General features: G+C 43.7%; 1 protein-coding gene across 5 annotated transcripts in view; it reads left to right on the top strand.

Annotated features, from left to right (window-relative positions):
• The window catches only part of MYO3B (myosin IIIB), a 324,047-nt gene that overhangs the window by 226,782 nt on the left and 79,282 nt on the right, over nt 1–17,983 (top strand). For all 5 annotated transcript variants that reach the window (XM_078394391.1, XM_078394389.1, XM_078394393.1 and 2 more), the window contains one exon: nt 13,455–13,569. In XM_078394391.1, the coding sequence (XP_078250517.1) occupies nt 13,455–13,569 (115 nt within the window). The remainder of the gene's footprint in view (nt 1–13,454; nt 13,570–17,983) is intronic.

Below are 17,983 nucleotides of genomic sequence, written 5' to 3'. Positions count from 1 at the left end.
TTAGTGCAGGGAAAGCAGCCCAGAAGGAGACCACAGCTGCAATACAAGAATATCTGCAAGCAGGATCTGAAGGTCTTAGGGATGGACCTTATGGCTTCCTTAACCACTGTCTACAGATAAACACTGGCTCTATGGCTTGGAAACACTGACATCTGAGTATTCAGCCTGGAGGCAGGCGGTGCATCATGGTCTCTCCCAATTTGAAGAGACCTTTGTCCAGCAGGCCGAGGCAAAGAGGCAGTCCCGAAAGCAGCAACATTGGGGAGCTGGACAGGAGACAGATTGTATTTTTCTTCAGTGTGGAAGGGATTGTCACTCTCATATTGGCCTTCTCGGCCCTACTAAATGCTGTCCCAAGACCTCTATTCAGAGCACATTACCATAGTCTCTCGAGACTGAAGGATCCTTACTAGTATTTCTAACATGCAGTCAAACGTGACCCTAGCCAGTTCAGGTGTTTCATGTGGTCCAGCTCAAGCACACCTGGTGCAACTAATGAAGCCCTTATCATAGAATCGTCGTAGGGTTGGAAGGGACTTTGGAGGTCTTCTAGTCCAACGCCCTGCCCAAGACAGGAGACCTCATACCATCCTGGACAGATGGCTGTCCCATCTTTTACTGAAAACCTCCAGCGATGGGGCACCCACAACATTGGGAGGCAAGCTGTTCCACTGCTTAATGGTTCTCACTGTCAGGAAATTCCTCCTTATTTCCAGGTTAAATCTCCCTCTGATAAGTTTCCACCCATTGGTTCTTGTCCTATCCTCAGGTGCAACAGAGAATAAATTGATGCCCTCTTCCCTGTGGTAACCCTTCAGATATTGAAAGACTGCTATCATGTCTTGATTAGTTGCATCAGATATGCGTAAGACAACACCTGTTTTTCATATTTGTGCTGTTGTGAGGGTTTCTATTTAAGGGTTGAATAATTTTGAGACTGTAGAATTCATTAAAAAGTTGTGTTTTCAGTTGAATTGGGAGCGTTTGTTGTGTTGAACTACTTCAATTGCTTTTGTTTGATTTGTTCATTGCAAACAGCTGAAAGTCTGTCAATTTGGACAATAAACCTGATTTGTAATGGGGGTTGAATAATTTTGATTACCACTGTATCTGTGGTTAGATTTCTGTTACCCTACCAAATAGGGTAACAGCAGTGACACAAGCAACATGAGGTGTTCTGTGGGAGCACCGCAGCTTCCTCAAACGACACCATCATATGCCCACAAGTAAGGCAGCCAGCCCTGGAAACAGGAGACCATTGCCCTTTATGTCTGACAATGTAAGAGGATTTTGGCTTCTGAGTTTATACAGTATAAGCAGCAACTGTGAGGTACCGGTCATTCCCTCTTGCTTATTCAGCTCTCTGTGGTCACTCTTGCGTCAACATTACTTGATGCTGTGGAAGCTGCCCACAGCCAAATGAAGTTGCAATTAAAAGGCTGTATTTTATTTCTAAGTAATATGATCACTGTCACATTTTTTTTTCAGGAAAAAGATTGGTTGCATTTCTTACTAAGGCAGTCCAAGAATCTTTTAATTAAAATGTGTCTCTTTAAGGGGGAAAAAAAAGTAGGGGGAGAAAGGCGGTCCTGAAATTGAGGAAGCACTTGGCTTACATGTTACTACAGCACAGCTCATATTGAAATTTGTTTTCCTTTCATCTCTTTCCCAGTAAAAGCAGCCGCGCGGCTTATCCCTTTTGCTTCCTCAGAACTTCCTTTCAGAATTCCCGATCTATTACAGCACATTCACATACCAGAAACAAGATGCCTTTTCATGCTGTCAACCTTTTTCATCTGAAATGTAAATTAATTCTTGCCTTGACGGAGATCAAAGTGGGGGTATTAACCTTATTGGACCCTTCCCTCATCAGGATCTGTGCCAGAGACTGGGAGGCTAGGGTGGCTGATGTGTGGGGAAGGGGCCATCTTCAGTGTTATCTGTGGCCTTCCTCCAAGCCGTCCCCCTGTCTACAAGTCACTGTTTCAAAAGCAGAGGGTTTTTGTTTTGTTTTGTAAACGACCTTATCATTACTTTATACTCTCTCTCTCTCTCTCTCTCTCTCTCTCTGTCTTTGTGTGTGGGAGGTGGGGGGGGAATGACTTGCCTGAATAAATTCTTTCAGGATAAGCCTGTCTGTTCTAATTGTTGGTTGGAGGGGACTTCATTCAGGTTTCAGGATATTCCTTGAGTGGTTTTGACAGCGAGAGATTGTGGCTTGATAGAAAGTAGGTACACATGGCTTCTGATGGTGGGCAGGAGGCGGGTGGGGGGGGCACACCCTCCCTCCCCTTGATTTGTTCAGGTTGTTTCCTTGCCTGGCCAGGCAGTCTTTTGAGGTAGGCAGCATTTGCATTTTGCAAGTAAACAGATGCTTTTCAAATCCATGAGCGGCCTTGCTGGGCATTCTCCATGGGACCAAGCAGATAAAATGTGGGAAGAAAAAGCAAAAGTGTTTGTTTTTGAAGAGGAAGATAGAAAAGAATCACAGGAAAGCTAACATAAGAGCCATGTTAGCTGCCTTGAGGCCTTCATTGTGGAGTTGAAAGCTGGGATATAAATATTGTGATAAATTAAACATGTAAACCCCTAATGTGAGTAAGAATGCGTGCCCTAAGAGTACAGTACTGAAGTGAATTACGTAAGTAAGTAGAGGTGAGGATGGGAATTAACGCTAGATCGAAAACCTAGTTTCACATATTTAAACTGTAATGGAAGCAGAGATGGTCCAGGGATAATTTATATCCTCAGATCCTTCATGAATGGTAGCTCTGCCAATGATTACACATGATGGCAGCTAACTATATATGACCTCAGGCATCAGAAGTAGTGTTACTCTACCTACCAGTTGTTGGAGAACATGAGTGGGGAGGGTCCTAGAGCACTCTCAAATCCCACACATTGGCTTCCCATTGGCTTCCGAGCATCCACTGTGGAGAACAGAAGGGTTGCACGATATCGGCCTTCAGTCTGAGCCAGCCTGGCTCTTCTTCTTATCCTATGAAAGCTCCAGTACTCTCAGCTGTCTTTGCTTCAGTTCCTGAATTTGTGCAAAGCATTGTCATGACTGTGACAAACCCAGACCTACTGGGATCTGCCACACGTTAACTAAGCTGCCACCAACCATTCCCTATAAGAAGTCACACAGACTAGGGATGGATTTTTAACCAATAAAAGAATAAGGTTTATTTAAAACAACACACAGGGAAAATAAAATGATCAGGTGAATAAGATATAGTAACGTGGCTTAGTCTCATTCATACATGCATACAGTTTGGTTCACACAGAACCCTTAACTTGAAGCACAGACCCTGAACCTATCAGTTCTGGCTAACCAACAGACACCTGAACCTATCAGGTTGGTACTCTGACACACAGTAGTACCCTGTCTGACACACAGACTCCCACACCAGCTTCTTCTTCCCAGCTGCTGCTTCGTCACATCCCAGCGTCTCCTAACTTCACCACACACGCATCACATATATATACAGTACAGCCCCTCCTCCTGATGTCCCGCCTTCCGCTCCCCATAGGATGGAACTTTCCCTCCAAACCCATGACAGACAGGTAACATCAGTGCTGTATGTAACACCTCCCCTCTTTATAAGTTGTTTTGTAGGGGGAAAGCTAAGGTGCTTTTTCCCAAAAAACAACCTGGATAAAACACACAAAAACAGTTATACATACAATATCATACTTACTTATACTTACATTCTAAGTTAACCATAGCAATTAGGCATTTAAACATTTACCATATACATTACATCAATTTACCTTTATTCATACAAACCAAGTTCAAAAAACAGGTACATTTAACTTTTTGTCATCAATATATATACATAGTCCATGTTCTTTCGCCGTCTTCATTCTTCAGGTCTTCTTGATAAGGCATCAGCAACACAGTTCACTGACCCTCTGACCACCTTCACTTCAAAGTCATAGTCCTGTAGGTTTAAAGCCCACCTCATAAGTTTGCTATTGTGGGTTTTCATTGTCTTTAACCATTGCAATGGTGAATGGTCAGTGCACAGAATAAAATGTCTTCCCCAGATGTAAGGCTTGGCCTTCTGGATCGCGTAGACTATGGCCAAACACTCCTTCTCCACGGTTGCCAAATGTCTCTCACCTTTTTGAAGTTTCCTACTCAGGTAGGACACTGGATGCTGGTCACCATTCTCATCCTCCTGGCACAGAACTGCTCCTACCCCGCTGTTAGACGCATCGGTGTAGATGATAAACTCCTGGTCGAAGTCTGGAGCACGCAGCACTGGATAGTTGATTAGCGCCTGCTTCAACCTCTGGAACGCCGCCTCACAGTCGCTGGTCCACGGGATGCGGTCATCAGCCTTCTTCCTCATCAGATCGGTCAGCGGAGCCGCAATCTCGCTAAACCTCGGGATGAACTTTCTGTAGTAGCCCACCAACCCAAGAAATGATTTGACTTTTCTCTTGGTGGTGGGTCTAGGCCAATCACGAACTGCTTCTATTTTGGCCACGAGGGGTTTTATCACTCCTCCCCCTACCATGTGATCCAAATATTTTGTTTCTGGGATACCCAGCTGCAGTTTGTTCTCTCTGCAGAGCCTAGGCCAAAGCACTTCCTCCCCTGGATCAAAGCACCTCTCCCTGCCTTCCTGGTCATCCCAAGTTTTCTTTCTGACCTTTTGAGCTTGCAGGGTCTCTGCTGCTAGCTCTAGGTTTCTCTTTAGGTCACTCCTTAAAGAGTCTGTATATGTCACAACGTCTTGTGGGTCATCCTGGGTGATCTGCTCCCAATCTTGTTTGATCAAATTAAGGGGCCCTTTCACCCTTCTCCCAAATAAAAGTTCAAATGGACTGAACCCGGTACTGGCTTGTGGCACTGATCGATAAGCAAGCAAAAGGGATTGCAGCTTCTGGTCCCAATTGTTTGGATTCTCTGCCAAGTAAGCCCTAATCATGCGCATTAGAGTCCCATTGAACTTCTCAGTTAACCCATTACTTTCAGGATGATAGGCAGTAGTTTCCTTGTGCTTAATTCCACAGATTTGCCATAAGCGTTTCATGAGCTTTGATGTGAACGATGTGCCCAAATCTGTGATTATTTCTGAGGCAAATCCCATCCTGGACATATACCCCACCAAGGCATCTGCCACTGTGTTAGTTTCAATGTTAGTCAAGGGTATGGCTTCAGGGTACCTCGTGGCATGGTCCACAATGGTGAGAATGAACCTGTTCCCCCTCTTTGTGGCCTTGGGCAAAGGTCCCACTATATCCACCCCTATGCATTTGAACGGAGTGTCAATCACAGGCAAAGGGCACAACTTTGCTTTGGTCCTGTCGCGGTTATTCCCCTGCCTTTGACACACATCACATTGTTTACAGAACTCCCTGATCTGCTTCCCTATGTCAGGCCAGTAAAAATTCTGTGTGATTCTCTGCTGTGTTTTGTTCACCCCTAAGTGTGCAGCAAACATGTCAGAGTGCCCCCTTTGTAAGATCATGGGGCGATACTTTTCAGGTACCACCAGCTGACTTCTGATCCCATCTCCCCCTTTTGAGATATTCCTCAGGGTCTCTCTATATAAAATCCCCTTTTTCTCCAGAAATCTCACTGGGGTTTCAGGTGTTAGCTGGGCGTCAGTCACCTGTTCAAAACACTTTTGGAGAGTGGCGTCTGCCTTTTGCTCTTGGCCAAATCTGCTGTCTGTGGTTAAGGTTTCCACCACAGCTTCTGAACTCCCCCCACCTGCTTCCGTCTCTGGCTCATCATTACCCCCCTGAACTGTCCCCGTGGTGGCTTGTGAACGTGTAATCACTAGCACCCGTTTCACATGTTCAGCCAGGTCATTTCCCACGAGCACGGCTGCTGGCAGAGTCGATGAAATCGCTAGCCGCCAAACTCCCCTCCAGCCTTGAAAGTTGACAGGTACCTCCGCGACTGGCAGTGAGATTACCTGCCCCTCAATCCCTGCCACCTTCATGCTCTCATTTGGGATTACATACTCCCTAGGAATAATATCTGGATGGCACAGGGTCACCTGGGAACAAGTGTCCCGCAGCCCCCTATACTGATGGCCAAGTATTCCTATGTCCACCCCTGCTGTCTCAAACAACTGAGAATCTGTTCTCACCAGCAGGCAGCGCCTGACCTCTACAAGAGGACCATTTTCCTCAGCCTGATCAGCAGATGTAGCTGTTCCAGATTGAGTAGCCATGGCAGCAGGCTCCCTCAGTGACAATGAGCCTTGCTCTTTCTGGACACAGAACACAGCTTTTGGCTTGGTTCCACTAGAATCCTGAGGCACAATTCCTTTTAGCTGCTTTAATTTCTCACACTCTGAGATTAGATGGCCCTTTCCCTGACAGAAATAACATTTTCTGGTGTATTTTGATTCTCTCTCATCTTGTTTTGGTTTTCCCTCCAAAATCTGAGGTCTTGGTTTCATTTCTGAGGGCTTCCCTTCACCATGGGCCCCTCCCCCTTGCTGGCTTTTCCCTGGTCCCTGAGAGTACTTGCTGTAGGTTTCTTTGGGTTTCCCCATCGCTTTCCCCTCACCCAAGGGCTTTCTTATTTGGGAAATAAAATCTGCGATCTCGGCTGCTTCTGCCACAGATTTTGGTTTCCTTTCCCTCACCTGGAATTTCAGTTCCCCATGCAGGACTGAATAGAACTGTTCCAGCGCTATCAAATCTTTAAGCTGCTGAAAGGTCTCTGTCCCCTCCTGAGATAGCCATTTCTCAAGCAGCCTCACCAATTGAGCCCCCACTTGGGTAAAAGTCTGCTCTGGTTTCTTTGTGAGGGACCTGAATCTTTGCCTCAGCTGTTCCGCATTTATCCCATGTCTTGCAAACACCAGTTTTTTAAACTCTGCAAAATCTCTCATCAGTTCCTGTGGCATCTCTGAATAAACCTCAGCCAGGCTACCACTGATTAAAGATCGCATGATGGTCATCTTCTCAGTTTCCCTCACTGAGAAGTCCACAAACGCTCTTTCCACTAAGGAAAAGAACACCTCAGGACAATCTCCCTTGTGGTACACAGGGAATTTCTTCAGGTCAGCTTTAGACAATTGGCCTCCCTCAGAATCCCTATTGTTATTATTGTTCTGGTTCATCATTTCCAATTTTCTTAATTCAAACGCCATCCTTTCTTTTTCCAGAGCAATTTTCTCTCTCTCTAACCTTTCCTCCTTTTCCATTCTCTCTCTCTCTAATTCAAATTGCCGTTGTTTCTCCCTTTCCTCCCTTCTTTCTCTCTCTAATCTTTCCTCCATTTCCCTCACCCTCAGTTCATGCTGTTGGGCTATGAGCAATTTTCTGAGTTCTGGGTTCTGCTCTCCTGTGCTGTCACCCTGCACTGAGCCAAATTCATCCTCAGAACCTTGGTCAACCTGGGGGTCTTTCACTTCACCCATTTCTGCCATTTGGCTTCGAGTCAAGGGCATAATCCCCCCTCAGAACAGGCTGCTTTAAAAAGTCAAGCCTCAAAATAAAACGACCACTTTTTTTTTTCTCTTTTGCCTCAGAACCAGCTTTCCCTATAGATTGCTGCTGTCCTTCAGCACTACTTGCAACTGTAGCGAGTTAGAGTCTACCCCCCTCTGCTGGGCCTCTCAGCAGGCAGGCTAGATCACTGCTGTTTCACAGTTTTGCCTCAGCTTTTTCCCGCCAAAACAGGCTGCCTCAGAGCACCCTAATCTAGTCCCCAATCTGAGGTTACACGTTCTTCTACTAGTGCACCCCCCCGTGAGGTACACCTAGAAGATTACCTACGTGCTCTCAGATTGTCCCTGACTAGACCCCCCTTGCTCTGGGCACACTTGCCAAGGCTTTGCTGGACCGCTGGACAACTGGACCAGTCGTATCCCACACGCTGGACACCAATCAATGTGACAAACCCAGACCTACTGGGATCTGCCACACGTTAACTAAGCTGCCACCAACCATTCCCTATAAGAAGTCACACAGACTAGGGATGGGTTTTTAACCAATAAAAGAATAAGGTTTATTTAAAACAACACACAGGGAAAATAAAATGATCAGGTGAATAAGATATAGTAACGTGGCTTAGTCTCATTCATACATGCATACAGTTTGGTTCACACAGAACCCTTAACTTGAAGCACAGACCCTGAACCTATCAGTTCTGGCTAACCAACAGACACCTGAACCTATCAGGTTGGTACTCTGACACACAGTAGTACCCTGTCTGACACACAGACTCCCACACCAGCTTCTTCTTCCCAGCTGCTGCTTCGTCACATCCCAGCGTCTCCTAACTTCACCACACACACATCACATATATATACAGTACAGCCCCTCCTCCTGATGTCCCGCCTTCCGCTCCCCATAGGATGGAACTTTCCCTCCAAACCCATGACAGACAGGTAACATCAGTGCTGTATGTAACAATGACCATCATTATTATCATCACTGCTCTTCTTGCAGAAGCTTTGGCTGGTTTATTTTTGCCTTTCAGGGGACTTCCGGCACAAAGTCAAGAGGCTATACAAGGGAAGATGTAGAGAAGTGCTTTAAGGTCTCAGGTTATGTCTCTGCCCGCTTCACAAATCCCAGGTTACAATATTCCCCACTATTAACGAAATGAAGGCCAGTCTGATTCAGTGTATAAGGCGGCTTTTGGTTATGGATTATGTTTAGGGATGCAATAGACTTTCTCCCATGTACAGTATTCTTGTTGTTGCCAAATAATTTGTGTCTTTATTTTGAAGATGAATGTCCTGTCTTTCCATCAGATGGTCTCTGTAAAAGGCAGCCCTGACCCCACCTGTCCGTCACAGCTGGGCAGTGGATCATCAGCCAATGGGGTGACGGAGGGTGGGGCTGAGGAGGGAGGAGCTGGAAGAAAAAGGGGTGTGAAGAGAGTGTGAGAGATCAGATCAGGAGTGTGTGAGAGAGAAAGAGCGTGTTTAGAGGCCTGTGTGCCGAAGTGTTCAGTGAGGGAAAGTCTGTGATTGATTAAATAGGAAACAGTGATTGACATCGTGATTAGCTAACTGTGATTTACACATTTTATTTTGTTATTTCAATAAACCTGTTTTGTTTTGAAGGAAACCTTTGTCCTTCTTAAATAGTCATTACAATTGGTGGCAGCGAGTGTGAAGTGGTGTGGTGGGCAATCTGAGAGGCCTGAGTTGGCGGTGACATCAGAGTGGCCTGCCACATCACAGTCTCCAAAATACCTTATAATATAATAGAAAAATAAACAAATAAAATGCAAAGCAACACAGAACAATTGACCATCAGCAGCAGGATAGCATTTGCATAAGAAGGAGTACAGTTATATTCTGTTAAGGGCTATGGCAAGTCAAAGAGCTTTTAGCTGGTGCCTGAAAAGAAGTAAAGTGATTTCCATACAAACATGCCTGGAAATTATGTCCCTAAAGTGGGGCAGTACAGCAGCAAAAGACCTGCCTCTGCTAGATCAATGGTTCTTAACCTTTTTGAAAGAAACGCCCCCTTGAGCCTTTGAGGAAGTTATCATCACCCCCCTCCCCGCGGTGATGATATCTTTTTATTATTTATTTATTTAGTTACTGTATTTAGTTATTTAGTTATTTAGTTATTTGTTTATTTATTTATTTATTTAAGACACTTAAATCCACTGACCCCTGAAAACAAAATTCAATTCCAAGAAAATGAAATGCCCCCCAAAAGTAACATTTAATGATTTAGTTGCAAGCGAATTTTAAGACGCAAAAAGAAATATAAAAAGGGCATTAAAACAAACCGCAATGCAGGAACTAAAAATTTCAAGATGAAAACTCTGAAACTAAATTAAGATTGGAGGAAAATATATATTCATGCACATTGTAAAAGGGGTGCAGCCATCTTCACAGGTTTGGCTTGCTCCAGCGCCCCCCTACCGCCCCCTTCTGCTCCAGCGCCCCCACGCTGCGCCTTTTTGTTCTACCGCCCCCCTGAAAAATGAAATCGCCCCCTGGGGGGCATTATCGCCCACGTTAAGAACCACTGTGCTAGATAACCAAATCAGCTGGACTTTGCGGACCATTCAGTAAAGAGCCTCCACTGAGGAACTTAGGACCCCTTGTAGCCTTCTGAAGGAGGTACAGACAAGGAGGAAATACGGGCTGTTACCATCTGTGGCTTTCCCAACCTGCAAATATGGCTCTCTGGCCTTCTTCAGGTGACAAGACTCTAGTAACGATCCTTTCCCCGATGCAACATAGAAGACACCACTTGCAAATTATCAGGCTAGGGCCCTTTAAGAAAAGCACAGCCAGATCCTACCTGCTGACACGTTTGATCACACGGTTGGTCCTGCCAGTCTGTAGGGATTTGGGATGGCCTTAGTGCTCAAAATAAATATACATTTTTCTAACCGTACAAATGCTTCAGTTTGTTTTTAATTATAAGACTTCAAACTATGAATAAAATTATCCAGGGAGGTGGGTTGGAAGGGGACATGATTTTTTTTTCATATTTCTCAAAAGGGACCATTGGGTTGAAAAGCTATGCAAAGCAGTGTTCTTGGATAATACGGCCTGAGGCTTTTTGGACTACTGCTTTCTCAAGGAGGGAATAAGAAGGAAAATACCACCTACCCTGTTCCCCCCCCCCCCCCCGTTTGCCTAATTTGAGCCATCCTGTGAATAAGCTGTCTACCTCAGAACATTTTATAAGAGGGCAGCAGAGCATCGCCGCTCCTGTGGGGGGCGATGTGCTCGATTTACTGTCTGCTGATGTAGCCAAGGGGAGGCTTGTTTTATGACAACAACAGTATTGCCCGTGTGCAAGGTGCATGCAACGTTTAACCTCAGCTGACTAATAATACCAGAACGTTGTCCGCTTCAAGGTTACTCTTTTGTCTCATCATTAGCAGTGTGAAGATCAGGGCTTGCTACACGATGGCTGGGAGTCTTGGGATACTGCTGAATCCGTAAGGTGGAAATAAAGTGGCAGCTGGTAATCATTCTTTTCCGCCGACGTGAAGAGTGTTCCTGGGGCTCTAGCAGTGTGCATCTGCTAATTTCACACTCCTTGCGCCAAGTGCTTAGCGTCAAAACCAGGAATAGTCAGCAAAGCAAATAGCTGTGATGGATCAGCCATCTGACTCCAGCACCCTCTCTTCTCTGCCCAGTTGCCACCAGCAGCATACCCTGGATTAGAGTTACGCAAATTCATCCGTGTCACTTTCTCCCATAGTTGAATTTTTCAAAAACTGAAGGGTTTGTGTGTGTGTGTGTGTGTGTGTGTGTGTGTGTGTGTGTGTGTGTGTGTGTGTGTGTGTGCGTGTGTGTGTGTGTGTGTGACAGAGTTACAAAGAAATGTGTGGATTTGTAAAGTATATTTCAAGCCCATGCCTTTTTCAGGACTTTGCTGCTGGCATTATTTGTTCAGTAAAATGTGAAACAAGCAGGATCTTGGAATTTTTTTGTCTGGAGATGATAGGGTGCTTAGTGGAAAGAAGGGAGGGGGCTGGGATGTCTCCTCAGTCGATGGTGAGCCCCATTGGTGCTGTTCCCTTCTATGGATCATCCAGTTTTGCTTTGTCCCATATACAATCTTTCACTTTATTTGTTTGTTTGTTTGATTGATTGATTTAATTTAAAATATTTTGCCTTTCTCCTTTAAAAAAAGGACTCAAGGCACCTTACATCATTAAAAACACAATAAAAACAGTAAATTAGTCAAATATTTTGAAAGAATTAAATACACATATTTAAAATGATAGGTTAAGAATTTTCTTTTTTCTTTCTTCCTTTCTTTTTTTAAAGGATATTCTTACCATTCTGTTCATGATGGATTTTACAAATTTTTGTAAGGCTTTTTGCAGAAAACAAACTGGTTTTTCTCCTCCATTCCTACTCCTTGCATATATATCCCTTGATGCTTCAGGGTTCATGACTTGGGGAAGCCAAGAGACAGATTTGACCTGGTCTCACCTGTTGCTAGAGGTTCCAAATACAAAATTCTGTCTTGCAAGATCCAAGTCACTTTTTCAAATCTGCATGGTAATTGTCGTAAAGGTATGTCACCTCAGTGGTGTGTAGGAACTATTGTGTGAATCAAAGGTTTGGCAATACAAAGGGTAGCTTTAAACAAAGAATTAATCAGCAGTGCATTATAAGCTGCAAGCATTCATCACTACACCCAATTGATTCCACAACGAAAATCCGGATATGTAAATACCTATCAACAAATCAGTTTCAGCAGTTTTCCTTCCCACTAGGAGTAGATCTAACAATAATAGTTTGGTTGATTTTAATGGTTTTTACAGTGGAGTTGTCTTGATTTGATTTTATGATTTGATGGTTAATCTGTTTTACAGGTTTTGTATTCTTCTAAGGCACCTTGGGCACTACAGTATGTTCTAGTGGGAAGGCAGGAAGGGTATAAGTATAAATAAGTAACGGTTATTGTAGTTTTGTAAAGCTAATGGGTCTTAGTTACCCATTCAGACCAAGCCATCCACAAATACTTTGTGTGAGATGGATAGATCACAGTGGATGGACAGACATTGTTGTGGGTAGAATTAATCTCTTTCTTGCTGTAAGGACCATCTCTGAGCTCTGAGAGGATGCTTAAGGGGCATGTTGGCCCCTTAATGGTGTCATTATTCTTGCTGGTCAAAAAAATATTGGCCCCTTGGCCCTGGAAGACCTGGTTTCATTAAATCACTCCTCCCATTGGTACTTTGCGAAGCTGCTAAGGACACAGAAGTCACAGCCAAGTGCACTACAGTAGTGCCGATGCATATGGTATCTTTCCCCATCTGATTCCATCTTAAGAATAAGTTCTAAAAATGGCCAATAATGGCATCATGAACTGATGATGTGAAAGTGAGCAATAATTATTTGTGTATAACCACTGGGTTGATATTCTACTTTTATTTGGAAAGTGAACTGCTATATCTTTAAACAAAAGCAATCAATGGCTGTTGCAGTTCATGTTCCAAATAATACTGGAATGCTAGCCAAGTGGTCACACACAAGTAGTTATTGTCTTCTTTCATTCTGTAGGTCAGTAGTTCCCTGCCTTGGGTCCCTAGGTGTTCTTGAACTACAACTCCCAGAAATCCTGGCCAGCACAGCTAGTGGTGAAGGCTTCTGGGAGTTTTAGTCTAGGAATAGCTGGGGACCCACAGTTGGGAACCATTGCTTTAAATAAGCTGAGATGGTGTCTCTAGGCACTGGATTTAGGGGGATCATGAAAGAGGAGCACAGATTTGTATATGTTTATGTGAGAGGGATTCTTCAGGGACTGTCTTCCTTAGGTGCCCTAATAACATGAGTGGCCTTGAGTATCTTGACTTTGGAAGTGGGGCCATCTGCTTCTGTGTTGCAGTTATTCTGTTTGTTCCAGATGTGCTTGCTAGCAACATGTGATCTTGTTTCTTAGGACTTGGAACAAAAATTACGTAGCGGCTTATTGTGATGAAAACTGTCAAGGATTATTGTTTAATGTTATTTTACTTAATGTCTGCTTAGCTTTCAGAGGATACCTAGCGCGTAAGAATTATGCCAGAATGAAGAACAGCATCAGCTACTCAACTGATACAGAGTCTATAAGCTTCGCTTCTAGTTGGAGCTGTGAAGAAAAATGGTAAGTCTTAATTAGTTGTTGTAAAGAATGCTGCAAGGGCAGTGTCTAAAACCAAGGCTGTGTTTGTTCCAGCAGCATATTGGGGGTGTGTGTGTGTGTTGTTGTTGCCAGGGGACTGCAGGTGAGTATTTCTTCTCTCCCAGTTCTGCCTCCTAAAACAGCACCATTAATGTGCACAGCACTTGAATGCTGACTGAAATGTGTGCCAATCAGCATCCTCCCATTAAATCCCACCTGCCCCCCTGGGCTGTTTTCATGCCTTAGATGGCAGGAAATGCACTGCCCTGTGAGGAGTTGTCATCATTCCTAGCTCCTGATGGGTACACCTATCAGTATCCTTTAACAATAAGTGCACCCTTTAAAAATGGTATATGAAACACCCTGTTAGGAACATATCATCCTGTGAAAAAGAAAGAAAGCTTGTGTTGCCACTGCATCGCACATGGTTTCCATCCACCACCAACATTGACTCCCCGCCTCCCCATTTTATCATCCATATATCTCAGCAGATGAAATATGTGGTGGCACCTTCAAGAAGGCGCTCTTCTGCTTTCAAGCTGCTTAGCCTGTAGATCAGTTCAATCGGCTCATTGACCAGGATGGGTAGGAGGCACCTCATGCCAAACTGTTGGGGAGAAGTGCCTTACTTGACCTGGTCAGGAGCCATCCTTATTTCACTTTCATAGAAAGAGTCAGTTCCAGTTCTCTATGGAACTGCCATGGAAGTGCTCCTTGTTATTTTGGGGCCAAGCAACCTAGTAAGTAGATTACAACATTATGACCTTTGCTTGGAGCTGCCACCATGGAGAAGCGTTTGACAACATTCTCTACTTGGGAAATGCCATTTTTGAACTTACCTCTCTTTGAATCTCTCTCAGCTCACTGCCCAGATCACACATTTTTTTTCAGCAAGAGACATACAATGGAAACAATAGCTTCTCAAACCATCATACAGAACAGGTCTACTTATTTTTCTTAGCTAGGTTGCCAAACTTTATCTTGCACCTGTGCTGCTGCCCTGCAGGCTCAACTGTTTACACCCTCAGGTGTTTGTTCTCAGAACTTCTTAGTGGCATTCTTGAAACTACTCTTTGTTCACAGGTTTTGAAGAAATGATAACTTGAGAACAAGGTTCTGTATTACTGTGTTTCCCCCAAAATAAGACTGGGTCTTATATTAATATTTGCTCCAAAAGTGCATTAGAGCTTATTTTCAGAGGATTTTTTTCCATGTACAACAATCTACATTTATTCAAATACATTCATGTCATCTTCTGGTTGCTGCACAATGGTGGAGGGCAGGGTTTCACTTCACTGGGGCTTATTTTTGGGGGTTAGGTTTATGTTACAAGCATCCTGAAAAATCATACTAGGGTTTTTTCAGGTTTAGGTCTTATTTTTGGGGAAACAAGGCATCACATATATCTGTGAAGTTTTATATCGTAGTGCCTGTTTATTCATTTGCATAGGTAGACTTGATTAATCTTGTTTGCTTCGGTGTCGTGCTGGATGTATTGTGTTGTGTGAAGATGCCATTGTCACCTATGGTGTCTGTAAGAACCTGTGGCAATGCCGACAGAAGTTCTCCCCCCCCATTCCTCACCCTCTCCAGTGATGGCAGCTGGAAGCATGAGCAGCTGGAGATGGGTAGCCAGGGGACAGTCCTACAGTAGCTCTGCTGAAACGACTGCCTCGCTTTGACCTATAGCTGGATTAGCCCTGAGTTGTGGTCAATGAAGTTTGAAGGGTTGGTTCCAACCATCGGCCCATATTTCTGATTTTGGAGGATTCCAAGCAGACTGTTTTTTTTATTTTTATGAAAGCCAGGGAAGAGAAACACTTTATAAGAGATTCTTGGTTTCATGGAAAACCAAGTTCTGTGCCCTTCTGGAAACCTGATTGTGGCAAATACGTACTATTTCAGAATTACTACCAGTTACCTCTCCCTGCTTTTAGCAAAGATATGAAGACATATTTCATTGTTTGGGCCATTTAAATAGTTTTAATGTTTGGATTGCTTTAAGTTGTGTTTAGTTTGAATGGTGTCTGATCATTGTTATTCACCTGGAACTTCATTTTGTAGTGGAAAGCTAGACTATAAAAGTAATCAGTAATAATATATTCTAGTTTTTCTAGTTTTGTTTCACACAATAAAAGTGATGCCTCCGCATATGGCTGTTGAATCTCAAAGGAAGGATGGAAAGGAAGGATGTTGAACAACACTTTGATTTCCAGTATAGCTCTTTTTCATATAGCCCGGTGATGCCATGGATACAACACTGTGGGCTGTTAGTACAACATTCAGTTTGACATTTAGCACAGGAGACTTGCAGTGACAAGTACCGTAGGGTTTCAAAAAGCCTGGAAACTTTGGTCTGGAATAATAGTGAGAAGTTACCCAATGTGCATTTAAATCTTTGCTCTGTCTCTGTAAGATGCTATCAATTACCCCTATAGTTGGCCACCAGGAGCGCCGCCAGGAGATGTGAAATAAACAGCTAGTACCCAGCTTCTGCTCTCATCAGGAAAGTGCAAAGTGAACATAAGCAAAGGTAAAGCAGACATGACCAAAGGCATACCTAGTCCCCTGATCTGTTTTCACTGGTGGCCAACTGGAGAAGAACATGAACAGTGCCTTGCTGGATCAGACCAAAGGCCTATCTGGTCCAGCATTCATCACACAGAATGGGTAACCTGATGCCTGTGGGGAAGCTCACATAAGCAAAATACCAGATCCTTGTTCATGTTTACTGGCAGTTGGTACTGCGGGCAATGTTGCTTCTAATATTCAAAGAACCTACCCAACTGAATATTGGTAATTACAGTAATTTTGATAATGTTGTTTAGGAGCATAGATTTTTTTGCCTAATTCCACTATAGTTTTCCATTATGGAATACTAGTAAGCTTGTCTTTTTCTCAGTTCTTCAAGGTCTTTAAATACGGTATTCACAAAAAAGGTTGCCGTATTTTGAAACTTGTACTGAAAGCTTTCTGATTTGCTATTACAAACAAGCACCTTTTTAGTTTGTATAAGTGGCATTTGGCAAAATAATAATAATAATAATAATAATAATAATAATAATAATAATAATAATAATAATAATAATAATAATAATAATAATAATAATAATAATAATAATAATAATAATAATAATAATAATAATAATAATAAATGAAGACGTTGGATGGTGAGTTTCCAGAAACTTATCTAGAGTACTGTCCTCTGAAGATGCCGGCCACAGAGACTGGCGAAATGTTAGGAAGAACAACCTTCAGAACATGGCCAAAGAGCCTGAAAAAACCACAACAACCATTATCTAGAGCCATTTCTTTCTGGATCCTGGCCTTATTAGGGGACAGATTGCACTGGTTGCCTTGGTAGAGAATCTTTTTTAGAAAGCAGACAGAAGTGTGGCCCAGTTGGTTCCACTGGACCTCTGAGCAATGTCTGATGTATTTCCCCATGATACACTTCTGGCCATAAACTGCTTTCTAACATACTTTATTTAGGGTAATAGAAGGAACCATGTCATGTGGTTCCAAGTCTTTCCTTGATGATCAGTTCGAAAAATGATGTTGTTTCAGCCGGTTCTTAATTCTTCAAATCCTGGGTTAATACACAGTAGGGCCTTAGTGGATGAACCCATGGGTTGGGCAAGCCCATAGGAAAGTGCCTTATATTGAATCAGACAGTGGGAGCATCTAGTTTAGCGCACTCCACAATAATTATCCACTTTGGATGACCTAATGTTGAACTGCAACTCCCATTGTCCCAGCTTCGCCCATGGTCAGGGATAACAGTTCTAGTACAGTGATAGCTGGGGGGGCTAAACTTGGGGAACTACTCAGTCACAGCTAAGCAGCAATGCTTCTGGCAAAGGCACCAGGAAATGCTAAGTATTAAACCTGGGACTTTCTACATGCGCAGCGCATGCACTACCATTAAGCTATGTGCACTCTCTAAGTTTCATGCAGGTAGAGGCAGTTCTTAAACTACTATTGTTGCAGGCAATTGGGAGCTTTAACGGTTAAAAACAACACTTGGAGTGGTATTCAAAACAAATGAGCAAACAGCGCAGATGACCTAATATAGAGATGGACACGAACCTCAATTCAGACGTTTGTGCCAGTTTATTGGTGTGGCACCACAGGTTCTGCACATTCCCTTCCCCTACCCACCCCACTCAGATACCCCACTCATCAGCTGTCTTGTGCTGCTTTTCTCCTGCTCTTCACATGCTCGTCCAGTCACAGCAGGAGCAGAGACTTGCCTTCTCTGCCTCCTCCAGCAGCCACCCACTTTGATGAGGAGATGGGGCAGGGAAATCTGCGCTCCTGCTGCGACTGGACGATCACATGAAGAGCAGGAGAACAGCAGCGTGATGCCGGCTGCTGGTGGGAGCTGGCAGGGAGT

This window comes from Pogona vitticeps, chromosome 1, assembly GCF_051106095.1.
Source record: "Pogona vitticeps strain Pit_001003342236 chromosome 1, PviZW2.1, whole genome shotgun sequence".
NCBI lineage: Eukaryota > Metazoa > Chordata > Lepidosauria > Squamata > Agamidae > Pogona > Pogona vitticeps.
The sequence above is the reverse complement of the archived record's forward strand: the minus strand, read 5'-3'. Positions and strand labels throughout refer to the sequence as shown.